Below are 16,000 nucleotides of genomic sequence, written 5' to 3' on the forward strand. Positions count from 1 at the left end.
CATTTCACCAACACACCATGTACGTGTAGTTCTCACGTAGAGTGTTTCACTGAGTTCCTTGGCGTAGAGGGAAGTCATGCTACTGTCAACCTTCGTAAGCTTCACAGGAAGCTCAGCAGCCTTCCACAATTTCACTTCGCACTCGTTAACAGTTTCCATAGTACAGCAAATGTTGTAAGGGTCTTCATCGATATGGGCTGTCGCACGTCTGTAGCCATCTCTTACACTTAAATTCGAGATCACATCTTTTGGCTCACCGCAGTTAGTTGGTATGTAGCAGGGCGTATCTAATCGATATTTTCGATACTCGATAGAAATCGAACGTAATCGATCGTAATCGATACTAATCAATCGATTAATATTGGAAATCGATAGAAATCGATCACTCGCGTCCTTGTGACTATCGATTTTGATCGATTTTTGTAATTAGCTATCGATTGTATCGATTTGTTCGACAATGATCGAAAAGAAAATGGACGAAGATTGTCTTTCATAAAGTTCTCAGTTTTACACTAGAATGAGTCACAACTCACCCGAACAAATACACAGTAGTCCAAACTGAACTGATAAGCATTCCCTTTACACGGCTTTATTTAAGATTGACTATAGAATTTTTAGTAAATTTTGAAACTGAAAAGGATTAAAACATGAACAAAGCAACTGTTACGAAACTATCGTTTCCGCCTTCACAATTAGAGTCATACTTGTTGTTACGATATCTCGAGTCCTCTTCTCGTTCTCTTCAATTCGGTTAGTAAGCCGTTCCACAATTGTGATCCTCTAAACGTTTTCGAGAATTTACGATAATTCGTTCTTTTATAGTGTATTTATTGGCAGATATTAAAGATGTTTGCGTAAGGTTATCGTTTTGGTGGTCAGCGTCTTACAAATCTAAACAAGCCCTCCGCGACCCCTCCGCGCTCCGTAAGCCACCGTGCTCGCCTCCCCATAAGCGCTCGAAAATTACCCTTCTAAATTCTCGGAGAACGGACGACAGTTTGCCAATTTCTACAGTAGTGACTCCCGATATTAACCACGATTCTGATGATTCTAGAGTACAAGTTTTCCTTTGTTTTGTTTGTTAGTTATCATTATTCAATACCCGTAAGTACAGCAAAGATCGATCCGAGTACACTGTACACAGCACCATAGGATTGCAGGGCTGAAATCTGCTGAAATATTGCTTTAAACAGCTTTACAGAAGTGATCCTGGTGAAAAAAGAAATAAGAAAAGTAGCTACCATTGGAGAAAGAAGTAACATCATCTTTATCAACAAAGCGGATTCGAAGGTAAACTTGAAGGTAAATGTTAGGCAGTGTTATGATAAGATCAGATCACGTTTTTGATTTTCGATTTCCATCGATGTGACAAAAAATTTGTGATTATCGATTTGAATCGATTAAATTGACTAATCAATCGACAAATATCGAGTACTATCGAGTATTATCGATTAATCGATTACATTTTCGATGATCGATTTCTATCGATTAGATACGCCCTGTATGTAGCCAGACTTCGTCTTAATCCTGTCCGACGGAGAATGTATTTTCGGTTGGCTTGGTCGATGTTTCGGGATTCTGAACTGGGTGTCTTCTGACATGACTTCAAAAAGTTATAAAAATATTTGTCCGCCTGTGTTTCTTTTCCGAATTAAGTCCAGTTAAGTTACACAGAGTTGACACCAAAACTAACGTTGCTTACCTTTAAAAAGCAACTGAAAGAGCACTGGTGATTAATCAGATGTAGAACAATGAGAGAAATGATTGACAGGCTTTCAAATTAAATACGTAAAGAATGCAATGTTTATGATAGCAACCTAGCGATGTGTTGTTTTTTTATAAGACTAAGTTTCAATTTTTGCTTGTTGATGCGACATTATACAAAGCTATATACCTCAGAGGAGGAACTTAAAGAACAGTAAAGCTTTGTCAGAGAAAAGATATCACTCATCATAATATTCACCAAAATAAATGGCTAATCATTTTAAAGTTTAAAACAAAACCAGAGTAACTGGAAAGTTCGAGTCACTAATTTTATAGCGTGTAAATAATATTGGCCGACTGATTTCCTTAGAAAAACGAATAATTCGTGTCAGACAAATGATGCTTCTAACACCACTGCACTTAGGTCCAGACGCCGAAAACTCTTGTATTGACAAACAAAGCTATCACGAGGGACTGGAGACTGCTTATGACTTCATTACAAATGGAAAACAAGACCCCCAAAGTTCCTCTTTTCTAAGCAGATGTGCATACCGAATTATCAACACCCGCGACAGCCCTCTCTCTAAACGAAATTTCAAACAACTCAAGAACAACTACACTTCAATATTGCTGCGGTTAATCAAGGCTACAGAAATCATCTACTGGTAAGATTCTTAACTTAAGTTTTTTTTATAATATCTATAAATGTTAAGAAAAGTTTGATTCGATTTATGTTGCTTTGCGAGCAATATCACTTATTTGCTTAATCGATCAACTGTGACAGCAAGCCTTGCTTGCAACTTAAAATTCCTTAATGAACAAACAAATTGGTTTTTTATGTTCTCCTCCAGTTCGGGTGTTAATCTGATACTACATGTGCAACTGCAAAGTCACTGCAGGTTGGGTAATTTCAGATTTGTTTTGCGATTTTGAAATATTCTGAGGAGTCTTGATGACAGACTCAATTAGCAAGGAGTACACAATACCATAGTAAATTAAATGTGTTTTTCTGTGCCTTCAGCGACTAAAATAAAGACCCATGACTGAATGTATTACAATGGTAGCCGCTGCCATCTGCGGGCAATCTTTTTTGGTTAACATTGAAGGTGTTTTCTTTAATGAGCGGAAATTCATAACTAATTGTCACCAGCGTGACAGTTTTCTCTCGAAGCGAGAAATTACAAACATTTTCAGAAAAAATACTTTTACTTATAAACGTCAATATTTTCACAATCAATCAACGTTATAGAAAAAGTGGCAGGTAGATATTTTTTTCTTTTTCTCTAATGGCTATATACTGGGAGTATAAGTATTATTCGACCAACATTGCTTTGCAAACAATATCAAATGCTTTGCTTAATCGATCAACTGTGACAGCAACCTTGTCTGCAATACAAAATTCCTTAAGTTTGAACCACACCGCGTTGGCTTTCCTAGGAATAACGATTCTCTTACTGAATCAGAAAAGTAATTAAAATCTTCCGCGAAACTAACTTACGGTAAAAAGTTTCAATTTTTGCTTTAGTTGTTGAGAATGAAATTAGAAAGCTGCGTCAAAGGAGGTTTTACTTTTCGACAAAACTGGCCAGAGTAACTAGAAAGAGTCGCCGAATCCTAGAGCGTGTAGATTAACATTTGTTGCGTAATTCGTCTCAGAAATTACTTGTGCCTTGGTAGATACGATACACATCAAAACTCTAAGAAAGAGCGGTTTAAGAGCGGCTTGTGTGTCACATGTACTGTACAAAACAAAACCACAAAGTGCTTTCTTTCTTAGCGGATGTGCATACCGAATTATCAACACCCGTGACAGTTCAGGAGAACGAGCTAGAACGAAATTTGAAACAACTTCAGAATAACTACACTTTAACACTACTACTGTTAATCAAGGTTACTAAATCATCTACTGGTAGCGTTCTTTTCTTCACTTTTTCTCCGATCACGTCTATATATGTTGAGAAAAGATTGATTGGAGTAACATTGCTTTGCGAGCAATATTACATACTTGCTTCATCGATCAACTGTGACAGCAAGCCTTGCTTGCAACCTAAAATTCCTTATGAACAACAAAATTGGTTTTGTTCTTTTCTTTTCGTTAATTGGGGGCAATCTTGTTTGGTTAGCATTTGAGGTAGCCCCACTAGTAACATTCAGAACTATCAGAGTATATTTTTGCTGGCTAAATAGCTGGGATATTACAATACATAGAACGTTTTGGTGTGTATGCTAAAATTTGAATCTACTCAGTTTAACACTTGGCCAGGGTAGACAGTGATCCGACAACTAAATCAATTGAAAAAAATTACTCGTTTTTTTTTTTTTTTAATTTATTTCTGTAGTTACAGCAAGTTGCTCCTACAAGGAAACTTATAAACCTTTAGTCTAAGCCAACTGTAAATGCACCACATTGCGATTATTCTCGAAAATGCTGATCAGTGTCACATTATCCAAAATACAATTATTCTAAGCCATATTAAACGGGTTAAACAGCGAAATAACCTCTGTAGCAGAGCATAGAGCTTCCCTCCATGCAAACAAATCCTGTACTGAGGAAAATACAAGAGGCCAATGCGAACAACTGGATTATGTTTTAAATACATATTGCTTCGAAGATTTTCTTAACACACCGTTATGACTGCGAGTTCAGTTAAATATTTTAATATATTGTTGTAGTCCATATAACTAGGAGTTCAAGGGGTGACAAAGTCTTTATACTGACACACACCATAGGTCTCACTCAGTTAACTACTCAGAACATTTCGAGTATTCCAGTTCTTTGAAGTAGAGGAAAGTCGTGCTGCTCTTGTCCTTCGTAAGCTTCACGGGAAGCTCAGTTGCTTTCCACAGGTACAGTTTCAACTCGCTACCAGCTTCAATAGTACAGCAGTTGTATAAAGGGTCTTCATCGATATGGTCCGTGGCGCGTCTGTACGCCATTCTCGAACTTAAATTCGAGATCACATCTTTTGGCTCACCGCAGTTAGTTGGTCTATAGTCAGGCTTCGTCTTAACTCTGTCTGGCGAACCATAAACTGTCCTACCAAATGAATGTTTTACAGTGTATCCTGACATGACTTCAAAATGTGAAAGAAATATTTGTCTGCCTGTTTTTCTCTTCTCAACAAGAGAGTTGGTACCAAATCTAACGTTGCTTACCTTGAAAAGCAACTGAAAGGGCGCTGGTGATTAATCAAATACAAAACAATGGGAGGAATGATTGACAGCCTTTCAAATTCAAAACGTTCTTTGTTAAAAGGAATTCAAAGCTTATTTGCATTGTTTTTTTTTTAAATCAAGTTATAAGACTGAAGTCTCAATTTTTGCTTGTTGACACAAAATTATACAAAGTTCTATACCTCAGAGGAGGAACTTGAAGAACAGTAAAGGTTTGTCAGAGAAAAATATCGCTCATGATAATATTCACCAAAACAAATGGCTAATTTTGAAGTTGAACGGCAAAAGCAGAGTAACTGGAAAGATCGAGTCACTAATTCCATAGCACATAAATAACACTGGCCGATTTACTTAGAAAAACGAATAATTCGTGTCAGACATATAATGCTTCTAATACCACTGCACTTAGGAAAATACCAGACGCCGAACTGCCTCTTGTATTGACAAACAAAGCTATCACGAGAGAGACTGCTTATGACTTCATTACAAATGGAAAACAAGACCCCAAAGTACCTCTTTTCAAAGCAGATGTGCATACCGAATTATCAACACCCGCGACAGCCCTCTCTCTAAACAAAATTTCAAACAACTCAAGAACAACTACACTTCAACATTGCTGCGGTTAATCAAGGCTACAGAAATCATCTACTGGTAAGATTCTTAACTTAAGTTTTTTCTAATATCTATAAATGTTAAGAAAAGTTTGATTCGACTTATGTTGCCTTGCGAGCAATATCACTTACTTGCTTAATCGATCAACTGTGACAGCAAGCCTTGCTTGCAACTTAAAATTCCTTAATGAACAAACAAATTGGTTTTCTATGTCCTCCAGTTCGGGTGTTAATCTGATACTACATCTGTAACTGCAAAGTTACTGCAGGTTGGGTAATTTTAGATTTGTTTTACTATTTTCAAATATTCTGAGGAGTCTTGATGACAGACTCAATTAGCAAGGAGTACACAATACTATAGTAAATTAAATGTGTTTTTCTGTGCCTCCGGCGACTAAAGTAGACCCATGACTGAATGTATTACAATGGTAGCCCGCTGCCATCTGCGGGCAATCTTTTTTGGTTAACATTGAAGGTGCTTTCTTTAATGAGCGGAAATTCATAACTAATTATCACCAGCGTGACAGTTCTCTCTCGAAGCAAGAAATTACAAACATTTTCAGAAAAAATACTTTTACTTATAAACGTCAATATTATCACAATCAATCAACGTTATAGAAAAAGTGGCAGGTAGATATTTTTTTCTTTTTCTCTAATGGTTATATACTGGGAGTATAAGTTTTATTCGACCAACATTGCTTTACAAACAATATCAAATGCTTTGCTTAATCGATCAACTGTGACAGCAAACCTTGTCTGCAACACACTGAATTCCTTAAGCTTGAACCACACCACGTTGGCTTTCCTAAGAATAAGGATTCGCGAAACTAACTTACGGTAAAAAGTTTCAATTTTTGCTTTAGTTGTTGAGAATGAAATTAGAAAGCTGCGTCAAAGGAGGTTTAACTTTTCGACAAAACTGACCAGAGTAACTTGAAAGAGTCGGCGGATCCTAGAGCGTATAGGTAACATTTGTCATGCAATTCGTCTCAGATATTACTTGCGCCTTAAGAGATACGATACTCATCAAAACTCTAAAAAAGGCGTTGTAAGAGCTGGCTTGTTTGTCACATATACTGTAGAAAACAAGACCACAAAGTGCTTTCTTTCTGGGCGGATGTGCATACCGAATTATCAACACCCGTGACAGTTCAGGAGAACGAGCTAGAACGAAATTTGAAACAACTTCAGAACAACTACACTTCAACACTACTACCGTTAATCAAGGTCACAGAATCATCTACTGGTAGCATTCTTTTCTTCACTTTTTCTCCGATCACGTCTATATATGACAAGAAAAGATTGATTGGATGAACATTGCTTTGCGAGCAATATCACATACTTGCTTAATCGACCAACTGTGACAGCAAGCCTTGCTTGATATACAAAATTTCTTATCAACGACAACTGACTGGCTTTCTTCTGTTCTCCTCTAGCTCGAGTTTTGATCTGATACTACATGTGCAAATCGCAGAGTTACTGCAGGTTGGGTAATTTCATATTTGTTTTACTATTTTGAAATATTCTGAGGGACCCTCATTGATGACAGACTCTACTTGCAACTGAAGGAGTAAACAATACTGTGAATTTGTTTTTCCCGTGCTTTCGACGCCTCAAATAATGACCCATAATGTATTACACTGGTAGCCTACAATCTGCGGGCAATCTTGTTTGGTTAGCATTTGAGGTAGACCCACTATCAGAGTTTATTTTTGTTGGGTATAAATAGCTGGGATATTACAATACATGTAACGTTTTGGCATCTATGCTAAATTTTGAATCTACTTTAACACTTGGGGTAGGCAGTGATCAGTAACTGCATCAGTTTCATACAATCACACGTTTTTTTTTTTTTTTTTAATTGCTGTCGTTACTGCGACTTGCTCCTACAATGAAACATATCAACCTTCAGTCTACGCCAACTGTAAATGCACCACATCGCCATTATTCTCGGTAATGTTGATCAGTGTCATATTATCCAAAATACAATTATTCTGAGCTATATTAAACAGATTTAATAGCGAAATAACTTTGTAGCAAAGCTTAGACCCTCACTCCAAGCAAACAAATCGATCCTGTACTGAGGAAAATACAAGAGGCCAATGCTAATTCAGTTTGTTGTTGTTCATATAACTAGGAGTTCAAGAGGTGACAAAGTCTTTTTACTGACACACACCATAATTCTCAATCAGTTAACTACTAACATTTCAAGTATTCCAGTTCCTTGAAGCAGAGGAAAGTCGTGTCGCTCTTTTCCTTCGTAATCTTCACGGGAAGCTCAGTTGCTTTCCACAGGTACAGTTTCAACCCGCTATCAGTTTCAATAGTACAGCAGTTGTTGTGAGGGTCTGCATCGATATGGTCCGTGGCGCGTCTGTACGCCATTCTCGAACTTAAATTCGAGATCACATCTTTTGGCTCACCGCAGTTAGTTGGTCTATAGGCAGGCTTCGTCTTAATTCTGTCCGGCGAAGAATATACTGACCTACTTTTTGAGCTACGGGATAGTGCCATGACTTCAACACGTGAAAGAAATATTTGTCTACCTGTTTTTCTTTTCTCAACAAGAGAGTTGATACCAAAACTGACGTTGCTGAACTTGAAAAGCAACGGAAAGGGCGCTGGCGATTAATCAAATACAAAACAATGAGAGAAATGATTGACGGCCTTTCAAATTCTAAACATATTTTAAAAGTTTATTTGCATTGTTGTTAATCAAGCTGTAAGACTGAAGTTTCAATTTTTGCTTATTGACACGAAATTATAAAAAGCTATATACCTCAGAGGAGGAACTTGACGAACAGTAAAGCTTTGTCAGAGAAAAATATCGCTCATCATAATGTTCACCAAAATAAATGGCTAATTTGAAGTTTAAAATGAAACCAGAGTAAATGGAAAGATCGAGTCACTAATTCTATAGCGCATAAATAACATTGGCTGATTTACTTAGAAAAACGAATAATTCGTGTCAGACATATAATGGGTCTAAGGGGCCGTTTACATGGAGGAGGGTGCCTCGGGGGGATAGGGGCACCCTATGTAGTAGGGTTTCCCTTCTCTTTTGTTTTATGCGGTTCGTTCTACATGCGAGATAGGGTGCCCCTAGGGGGTAGGGTTACCCTACCTTGAAGGTAGGGTGCCCCTAGGGGCTAGGGTTGACTTTTGTTGACATAAGCCCATGTAGAACGAAACGGTAGGGCTGGCTCGGGGGGCTAGGGCTATGTCTTCTTATGATAAGGCCGCTGACCACGAAGTAAAAGGCGCGAAATTTCAGTAAGAATTCAACATGGCTACGAACAACATTTCTAACGGTGAATTATTTCGCCGCTATAAGCTGCAGAAAAGCTTATAATGCGAGGAGGAAGATCAAAGCAGTTAGAATTCAACGACCAGCTGGAAAGCGGCAAAGACGGAGATGGAGAGCAAGCGTTCGCCTGTGAAGAAGAAGAAACCGCGAAGACTAGCACGTGTTCAAATGAAGCTTCGACCAAGAAACGTAAAAAAATGCAAAAGCAGGCAGTAAGCAAGAAGGTTAAGAAGTTTGCATGGACGGACGATAAAGTGGAAGATCTTCTGAAGTACATAAACGATTATAAGACAAATTGTGACTTCAAAGGAATTGATTTTGAAGCAGATCTTGCTTCTTTGTATGCTGCGGTGCGAAAATGCATAGAAGACGACGTTTTTCAAGAATTAAATATGTTAAAATCAATCCACACAACTGAAAAGCAGCGGCCAAAGATGAGAGAGTGACAAGAATTGCGTTTACCGCCGAAATTTGTCTGCGATCCGCCATTTTGTCTGTTTACTAAACTTAGCGACCACCCCTTCAAATTAGCTCTTGGCCCTAGGGGGGAGGGTGCCCCTAGCTTGCATGTAGAACCGCGGTATCTTCAACCCTACTAGGTAGGGTGCCCCTATCCCCCCGAGGCACCCTCTTTCCATGTAAACGGGCCCTAATATTACTTGCGCCTAGGTAAATCCGAGACGCGAAAACTATTGTGTTGACAAAAATCGCTTTTGTTAGAGAGACTGCTTTACACTTGATTACAAAGGAAAAACAAACCGCAAAGTTCCTCTTTTCTAAGCGGATAAGCATACCGAATTATCAACACCCTTGACAGGTTTCGCTCGTAACTCTTAACGCACTCTCCATACTCATACCTGGGTCTTCAGTGCGAAAAAACGTGCTGCGCAGCTTTTTATGCATCTCTAACTTTGCTTGCGTGCGAGATAGAGGGTACGTTCGTAAGCGTTTTTATTGTTAATTCTGTCCCCAAAAAATTAATTCCCCACGAAAACAATACACCAGCTTTCCATTACTGACATTAAAATGTTGCTGCTTATCGGAAGAATTGGGAAAGCATATAAAGTTCGTCTGCAGTAACTTGTTTGGTTTACACGATCGACGAAATTCCCGCCGTGTTTCAAACTTGGAGCCAGAGCACAGCCAAAACTCACGCATGCTTGTTACGTTTTTCCGCTCTGAAGCCTAGGCAGCTCGATCTCTTGTTACATTTGTTTCACTAAGCTGAAGTTTTCTCTGATTATAAAATTCGTTGTTCTGCATTGCCACTAACCTCCACCAACTCCTCAAATAATGTTCAGGACGTTGAAACCTAAATTTGTGTAAATTTGGTTCATTGCTATTTATGCCTTGAGAAATATAACTAATAAATTATTGTAACAATAAACGTCTTTAATTTGACCCAGGCCTTAAACTACTTGAGTGCATGAGGTGGCGGGTAAATTTGTGGTTTTAGTATAAGTACATGCATGGCTGTCTAAGAACACAAAAGAAATGTGCGAATCTGTTTTTCAAGCCAGATCGACCGGACCGCTGTTACAGGGACTCCCTCTTAGTTAATAAGAGTTAACTTTTTATTAATACCGTAATTTTGAAACTATAGACGAACACCACCGACAAAGGATGCAGGGAAACGAAAGTGACGACAACTTGCTGGGCATAATAAAACGTGGTAAATTTGAGGAAATTGAGAGTGAAATCAAGCCAACGGCCTTCAAATATTGTGAATCCAATTCCTTGCTAATGGCTATGAAGGTGCGTAGTTATTTTGGTGCGCCGGAAGTCTGTGCGCATCTTCTCGGTCCAGTAACAGGGTTAATCGAGTGTAAGTTGCTATTCTTGCGAATATTAATTCTCAGTTCTTGGCACGTCATTTCCGGTCTTAGAGATCGTAAATCCTTCAGATTTATTGGTTATTGACCCGGTGGGGTACTCCCAGAAAAATTTGGTCAGGGTGTGCGTCTCGCTTCCCAAAACCTTTACCCTGTTTATGACCAAAGTCTGCAATTATCCCTACCCTATTTATGCCCTGACCAAAACTTTGATACCCTAATTATGACCTGGCCCTAATAAATACCCTGTTGCAGACCTGCCAAATAATTAGTTGCCTAGTTCAGACCGACGTTAAAGGCATTTTGAAGGGCTTTTGTTGCTGTGTTATCGATAATGATGAAAACGTAGCTTCTTTTCAAAAACATACCCAAAATGGCCAAAATCTATATCCTATTTATGACCAGTAGACGGCTAAAAAGCCATACACCGGGGCCGCCTTACCTATATAGCCCATATCAGGGAGTATCCCCCCGAGTTATTGACCGGGTGTAAGGTCAAGATGGCTGGATATTGGCCGAGTGCCTTTTTGCGTGTTTATGGACCTAGACGGAATCGCGGTCCGTATACTTACAAAAAAAAAACAAGGCCAATATCCAGTCATCTTGACCGAACAAACTTGGTTAATGAGAGATTTATTACAAGCTTTCGGTAAAATTTTATCTGGTAATGGCTCTTGCCTAAATGCTTCGCTACTGTTTGCAAAACTTGCGGAAAACACTATCAAAGTGTTTGCTCAAAAGAAGTTCTTAAACTTTTTGATCTTAAAAGGTGCTTTTTGTTGTTTGTTACTATTACGATTAGTTAATAAATCAGTACACAAATCGGTCTTGCGCGGAGTGCTCGTTAGATTGGAAATTACTGTACTCGCCAGATTAGTCTCTGAATTGTACTCCACTTGGGGTAATTACTAGACTTTTAATTATATAAACAATAGCTTCCATTTGGCGCGAAAATATGCTCGGATATTTGTCCGTGGACATTATCTGTTCCGAGAACCGAACAGTTTTCCGAAATCGTAGCTCAAGGAAAACTGTGAGCTTTGAGGAACAGATAAGGTCCAAGGACAAATATCCAAGCATATTTTCAAAGTCAAATGGAGGCTATTATGTTTATTATCCTTCAAATATTTTTCACAACACGTGCACTTTGGAAAATTGGGGAATATATATTTATAACTTATCTCACCGTTGGACTATTAGGTAAACTTTGAACTTCGTAGGCGGGCAAACCAGAAGGGACCCGATGAAAAAAGGTTTCATCAGTTGGCAAACTCTGTAGAGAGTTTCACGACCTGTTTGCTTGATCCACTGCGATATGATCAAGACAGGCGTGAAAAATTTGGTGATGGATTGGATGAGATATTGAAAGACGCCATTCAGCTAAATCAGAAAAAGGTAGGTGGAATGAAGAATAGAACGGCTCAACTTACATACCCTCTTTCTTTTTTGTATAAGAATATATTTTATAAGAATATCGAGGCTGAAATTTGCGAAATTTTAAAAATGTCTAAAGAATAAAGCCGAGGCTGAGATTTTGTAAAGAATATAATTTTGTGTTGAAAATCTGTAAAAACAATATACAATTATATGTTTCAAACTAAACCGTATAAAATTCTTTGATTTTGAAAAAAGAATGCATAGCTATGTTTCCAAAGTTGGCTTTAATCGAAATCCGTCAAAAAAAGGCTGGATTTAAGGAAAAACCGCGTTTCCTTTAGCATTTAAAGAAACCGGAAGTGCGCCCGATATATATTGGAAGTTACCCTATCAGCGTGTGCGCAATTTACACTACCAGCACACTTCGGTAAGATCAAACAAAGCCACACGGAGTTAGTTTTTCTCTTTCTACTGCTCTTGTTTTTCTGTCTTTCTCTTATTTTGTCTTTGCTTGTACTTTTTTTACTTTGCATTTTGTGAAACACAAAGAAAAACACCTAAAATGTGAGCGAATTTGGAAGTTATTGAGTTATTTTTATTTTCTGCGTTCAGGCTGACGTAAGTAACCGGAAGTGAAATTTCACCTCCTAAGCAACGCGCGCGAGCGCATAAATCGGTTAATGGGCCCTTTATGCTTGCAGGCTGGTTCCCAAATTACTTTATCACCATCCAGACACCAAATACATTCGCAAACAGAAATATCATGCGCTATAATATAAAACTATTCACAAAAATATTTCAGCCTAAAATCAGCATTGAAATAAGAAAATTCAGCCTCGGCCGGAAAAACATTATACTAAAAAAAAAAAAAAAAAAAAAAAAAGGAAACAGTGTATTATATTTTTAATTCATCATTTTTATGGTGATACATGGCGACTAAGTGCACAACCCGTGACATGACCATTGAGAAGGTTATCTATATGCCTCCGGCCTACCCAGCCGCCCCTCTTTCAAGGATGCAGTTTTGCAAAAGACTCAAGTTACAGCCGTAAGGGGAGAGGGAATATAGGGAAAATCTTATGTCTGACGTTGGTCACGTGACCGACAATTTTTAAACTGAGCTATCTGTCGAGGACACACCGCAGCTTCTCGCTCGTTGGTGAAAGGATTCTCTCTCTTCGTAGAATTCAAAAATCTTCATTTGCTGAATAAAAGCAGGCCTCTGAAGACCGCTATCTGCCAAGCGTTCGGACCACTCCACCTTGGAGTCGCAAGACATTCTCGAGGAGGGGGCATTGGGGTATATTAGAAACCGCAAAACCGAAGAAAAAGTCATCTAAAACCACAAAGCCGCAAAAAAATTTCGCCCAAAACCGAAAACCGCATACAAAACTGTCAAAAGCCGATACAATGGTGACAATTGGGGCGTACAGAGCAAACTACACTAACATTAATTTTATCAAAGTGTTTGTGAATGTCATGGACTTGTCTGAAGCTTTCATATCTTTTAGTATCGTTTAGCTTCTGCAGGCTTCTCTCTTCCCTTTTCACTTTACATCGAAGCGTGTTTTTCTTTCGAAAATTCTCGCCGCCTTTCCCCTCCTCGTAAAAAAACGCAACGCAATCCACAATTGCTTCTTCCGTTGCTGGCGCGGGAGGCACGTTGGAAACTGACCAACTGATTCTCCTTGTCTGCGAGGTCAAAGTTTCGGGCGTCATTCGAGATGCGTGATTCCCTACCGTGACATTTAGTTTGTCACGCATTCCTCTCAAAAACTTTGGCGTTTCGCGGCTATTTGAGATCAGTTGCCGCTCAAATCGAAGAGAAACCGGAACCCAAATAGGACAAAATCCACATCGGATACCAAAACCAAGAAACCGCTGGTATTTTTTACGAAAACCGAAAACCAGATGCTAAAAAATAAAAAATCCGCAAACCGCAATGAACACCAAAACAGAAAAACCGAAGTATTTTGGCACAAAAACCGAAAAACCGATGAAAAAATTAGCCAAACCCGTAAAACCGAAAATCCCGATGCCCCCCCCCTCCTTGAGTAAAACCTGAAGTATAGGTTACTCACTGATTACTTGACGTCACAGCTAGAATTACCGCTTTGAAATGGGCGGGTTCAACTGGAACCAGGCTTAAGTATGGCGGCTGAAAGTTTGGGGTTTTCAGAGCGCGAAAGGCTTTTTTATTAACAAATATTGGACGAGATTGAGCAAAGTATCGTGGTTTGTCAGTGGCGAGCAGATCAGTGATTTGCCGTTGGCGAATAATTGATCGGCGGGACACTGACAAATCACGATATTTTGCGGGATAACAGAGTTCAATAATTGTTTTATCATTCATCAAGTTTTTTCTCACATTTAAATCACTATCCGTACGTCAGCTCAGGGAAGCGATCTACCGTTTTTCACCCGAGAGCATGGGTAAAATTAGCAGAAAATTGTTTGCAGCAAAACACAATTGGACGTTACTACTGGCCAGATCATTATTTGTAGGCAGTTATTTACAGGTCTCGTGGTGGCCTCATGGCCAATGTAAAGGATGGAAAATGCATCGAATGATACTGTTTTTTTCCGAATCAAGTTACAAGTAGCTTGTATGAGAAACGGCGACGCTTGCTGAGATCACATTTATAACAATATAAGTTGATTGCTTCCGTCATTTTTTTCTGTAGTTTTTTACGCATCCAGTCGTGGATACTGAAATCAAACGCAAATGGTATGGTCGAGATTTTATGAAGACTGAATGGAAAAGGTGGAAAGCACTGTTTGTCTTCTGGTGTCTTTTTGATTTGGTGTTCTCTCCAATCCTGTTTGCTGTGTTTTCTCTGATGACAAAAAAGGACAAAGGTAAAACTAGTCGAAGAAGGAAGTTAAGAGTTAACTCATTAGTAATAGGCTCAGCCCCAGTGTGCAAAGAGATTTAAAATGGATGTAATTAACCCACTGGACATTGTTTCTTACATACTCAAGTGTTTTTGCCCAGAGTCGTGCTTTCAATCTAGTGTCTTCCCAGACGTTTTAAGTTTACAAAGGAAAGAGAAATGCAGAAGGTATGGTCCTAAGATGACAATAATTTGATGCATAAATCATTACGACTTTACATCTATTAGCGGTGAATGTAACGTATTTGGGTAAATAAAGGCAATAAACTATTACTCCTAGACCAAAGCCCTCGCCCAATAGGTGCATGAAATATTCTAAATTTACGGTTAAAATAAGGAGGAACCCATCACTAGGAGTGTGCAACTCCCATACTAAGTCGATGCCGCAGCATTTTTACAGACCGGTTTATTTTTATTCTTCTTTTCCCGCGAAATGAGTCAATTTCGGTCTACATGAACGCGCATCAATAAGGAAAAATGGTTGTTTTTCTTTTTAATCTTCCAGTGAAATGTTGTTGTCAATTACAAATCAAATCCCTGCTTGCGATTGGTCATTACGGTTCCTGCGGGGGTCTGAATTCGCGGTAAATTCAAACTAAAATTCGATCGGTCTGTGAAAACGCCGTTACTGTGAAAACGCTCCTAGTGATGGGCTCCTGTTTAGAGGTAATTACTGAATTGATTTGCGTTATGTCTACATCCGCTTGGTTTCCCTTTGTATTTATTACATGTACCATCTTCTAGAGGAAAATTCTTCAGATTCATTCTCTGAAAGTGATGAAGAAACGAAAAGCGATGATTGGGAAAACGAAAAGCTCAAGGTAAAATAATGGTGTGATACAGTATTTAACTGAAGACCTTAAATGTTCTTTTCACTAACCCACTGCTCACTGGAACATGAAACACCCCCAAATAGCATGAATAATTTTAGACTGCCTGGTTGTAGCAATCAGACATAAATTATGCTTTTAATGGTCTTTCATAGTCTTACCAAATGCGGAAACCTTTGTGACCGTTTTTTTTTTTTTTTTTGCATCCGTCCCCATACCAGTCAAATGCAGCTAGTTCTGAGACAGACATTTTACAAAACGGGCTCGATCT

The 16,000-nt window shown here is 38.7% G+C and overlaps 2 protein-coding genes and 1 long non-coding RNA gene across 8 annotated transcripts in view; all 3 read left to right on the forward strand.

The window, feature by feature from the left end:
• The window catches only part of LOC149107722 (uncharacterized), a 112,417-nt gene that overhangs the window by 70,994 nt on the left and 25,423 nt on the right, over positions 1 to 16,000 (forward strand). The window lies entirely within an intron of this gene.
• LOC110050596 (uncharacterized) overlaps positions 2,164 to 16,000 on the forward strand; it is a 39,260-nt gene continuing 25,423 nt past the window's right edge. Inside the window, exons 1-7 of one of the 6 annotated variants that reach the window (XM_089295859.1) lie at positions 2,165 to 2,369; positions 5,288 to 5,529; positions 6,926 to 6,974; positions 10,400 to 10,551; positions 11,829 to 12,023; positions 14,690 to 14,864; positions 15,644 to 15,720. In XM_089295859.1, the coding sequence (XP_089151985.1) occupies positions 10,420 to 10,551; positions 11,829 to 12,023; positions 14,690 to 14,864; positions 15,644 to 15,720 (579 nt within the window). In that variant the 5' untranslated portion in view covers positions 2,165 to 2,369; positions 5,288 to 5,529; positions 6,926 to 6,974; positions 10,400 to 10,419. Of the gene's footprint in view, positions 2,370 to 4,986; positions 5,091 to 5,287; positions 5,530 to 6,213; positions 6,975 to 10,399; positions 10,552 to 11,828; positions 12,024 to 14,689; positions 14,865 to 15,643; positions 15,721 to 16,000 lie in introns of those variants that run through there. The other 5 variants (XM_089295861.1, XM_089295857.1, XM_089295862.1 and 2 more) reach the window with 5 other exon arrangements.
• LOC149107725 (uncharacterized) lies at positions 8,476 to 9,554 on the forward strand. Its single transcript, XM_089295879.1, has one exon. The coding sequence runs from the start codon at positions 8,841 to 8,843 to the stop codon at positions 9,240 to 9,242; it is 402 nt and encodes a 133-aa protein (XP_089152005.1). The 5' UTR covers positions 8,476 to 8,840; the 3' UTR covers positions 9,243 to 9,554.

Source organism: Orbicella faveolata, unplaced genomic scaffold (assembly GCF_042242905.1).
Source record: "Orbicella faveolata isolate gen_17 unplaced genomic scaffold, um_ofav_v1 contig_26, whole genome shotgun sequence".
Classification (NCBI taxonomy): Eukaryota; Metazoa; Cnidaria; class Anthozoa; order Scleractinia; family Merulinidae; genus Orbicella; species Orbicella faveolata.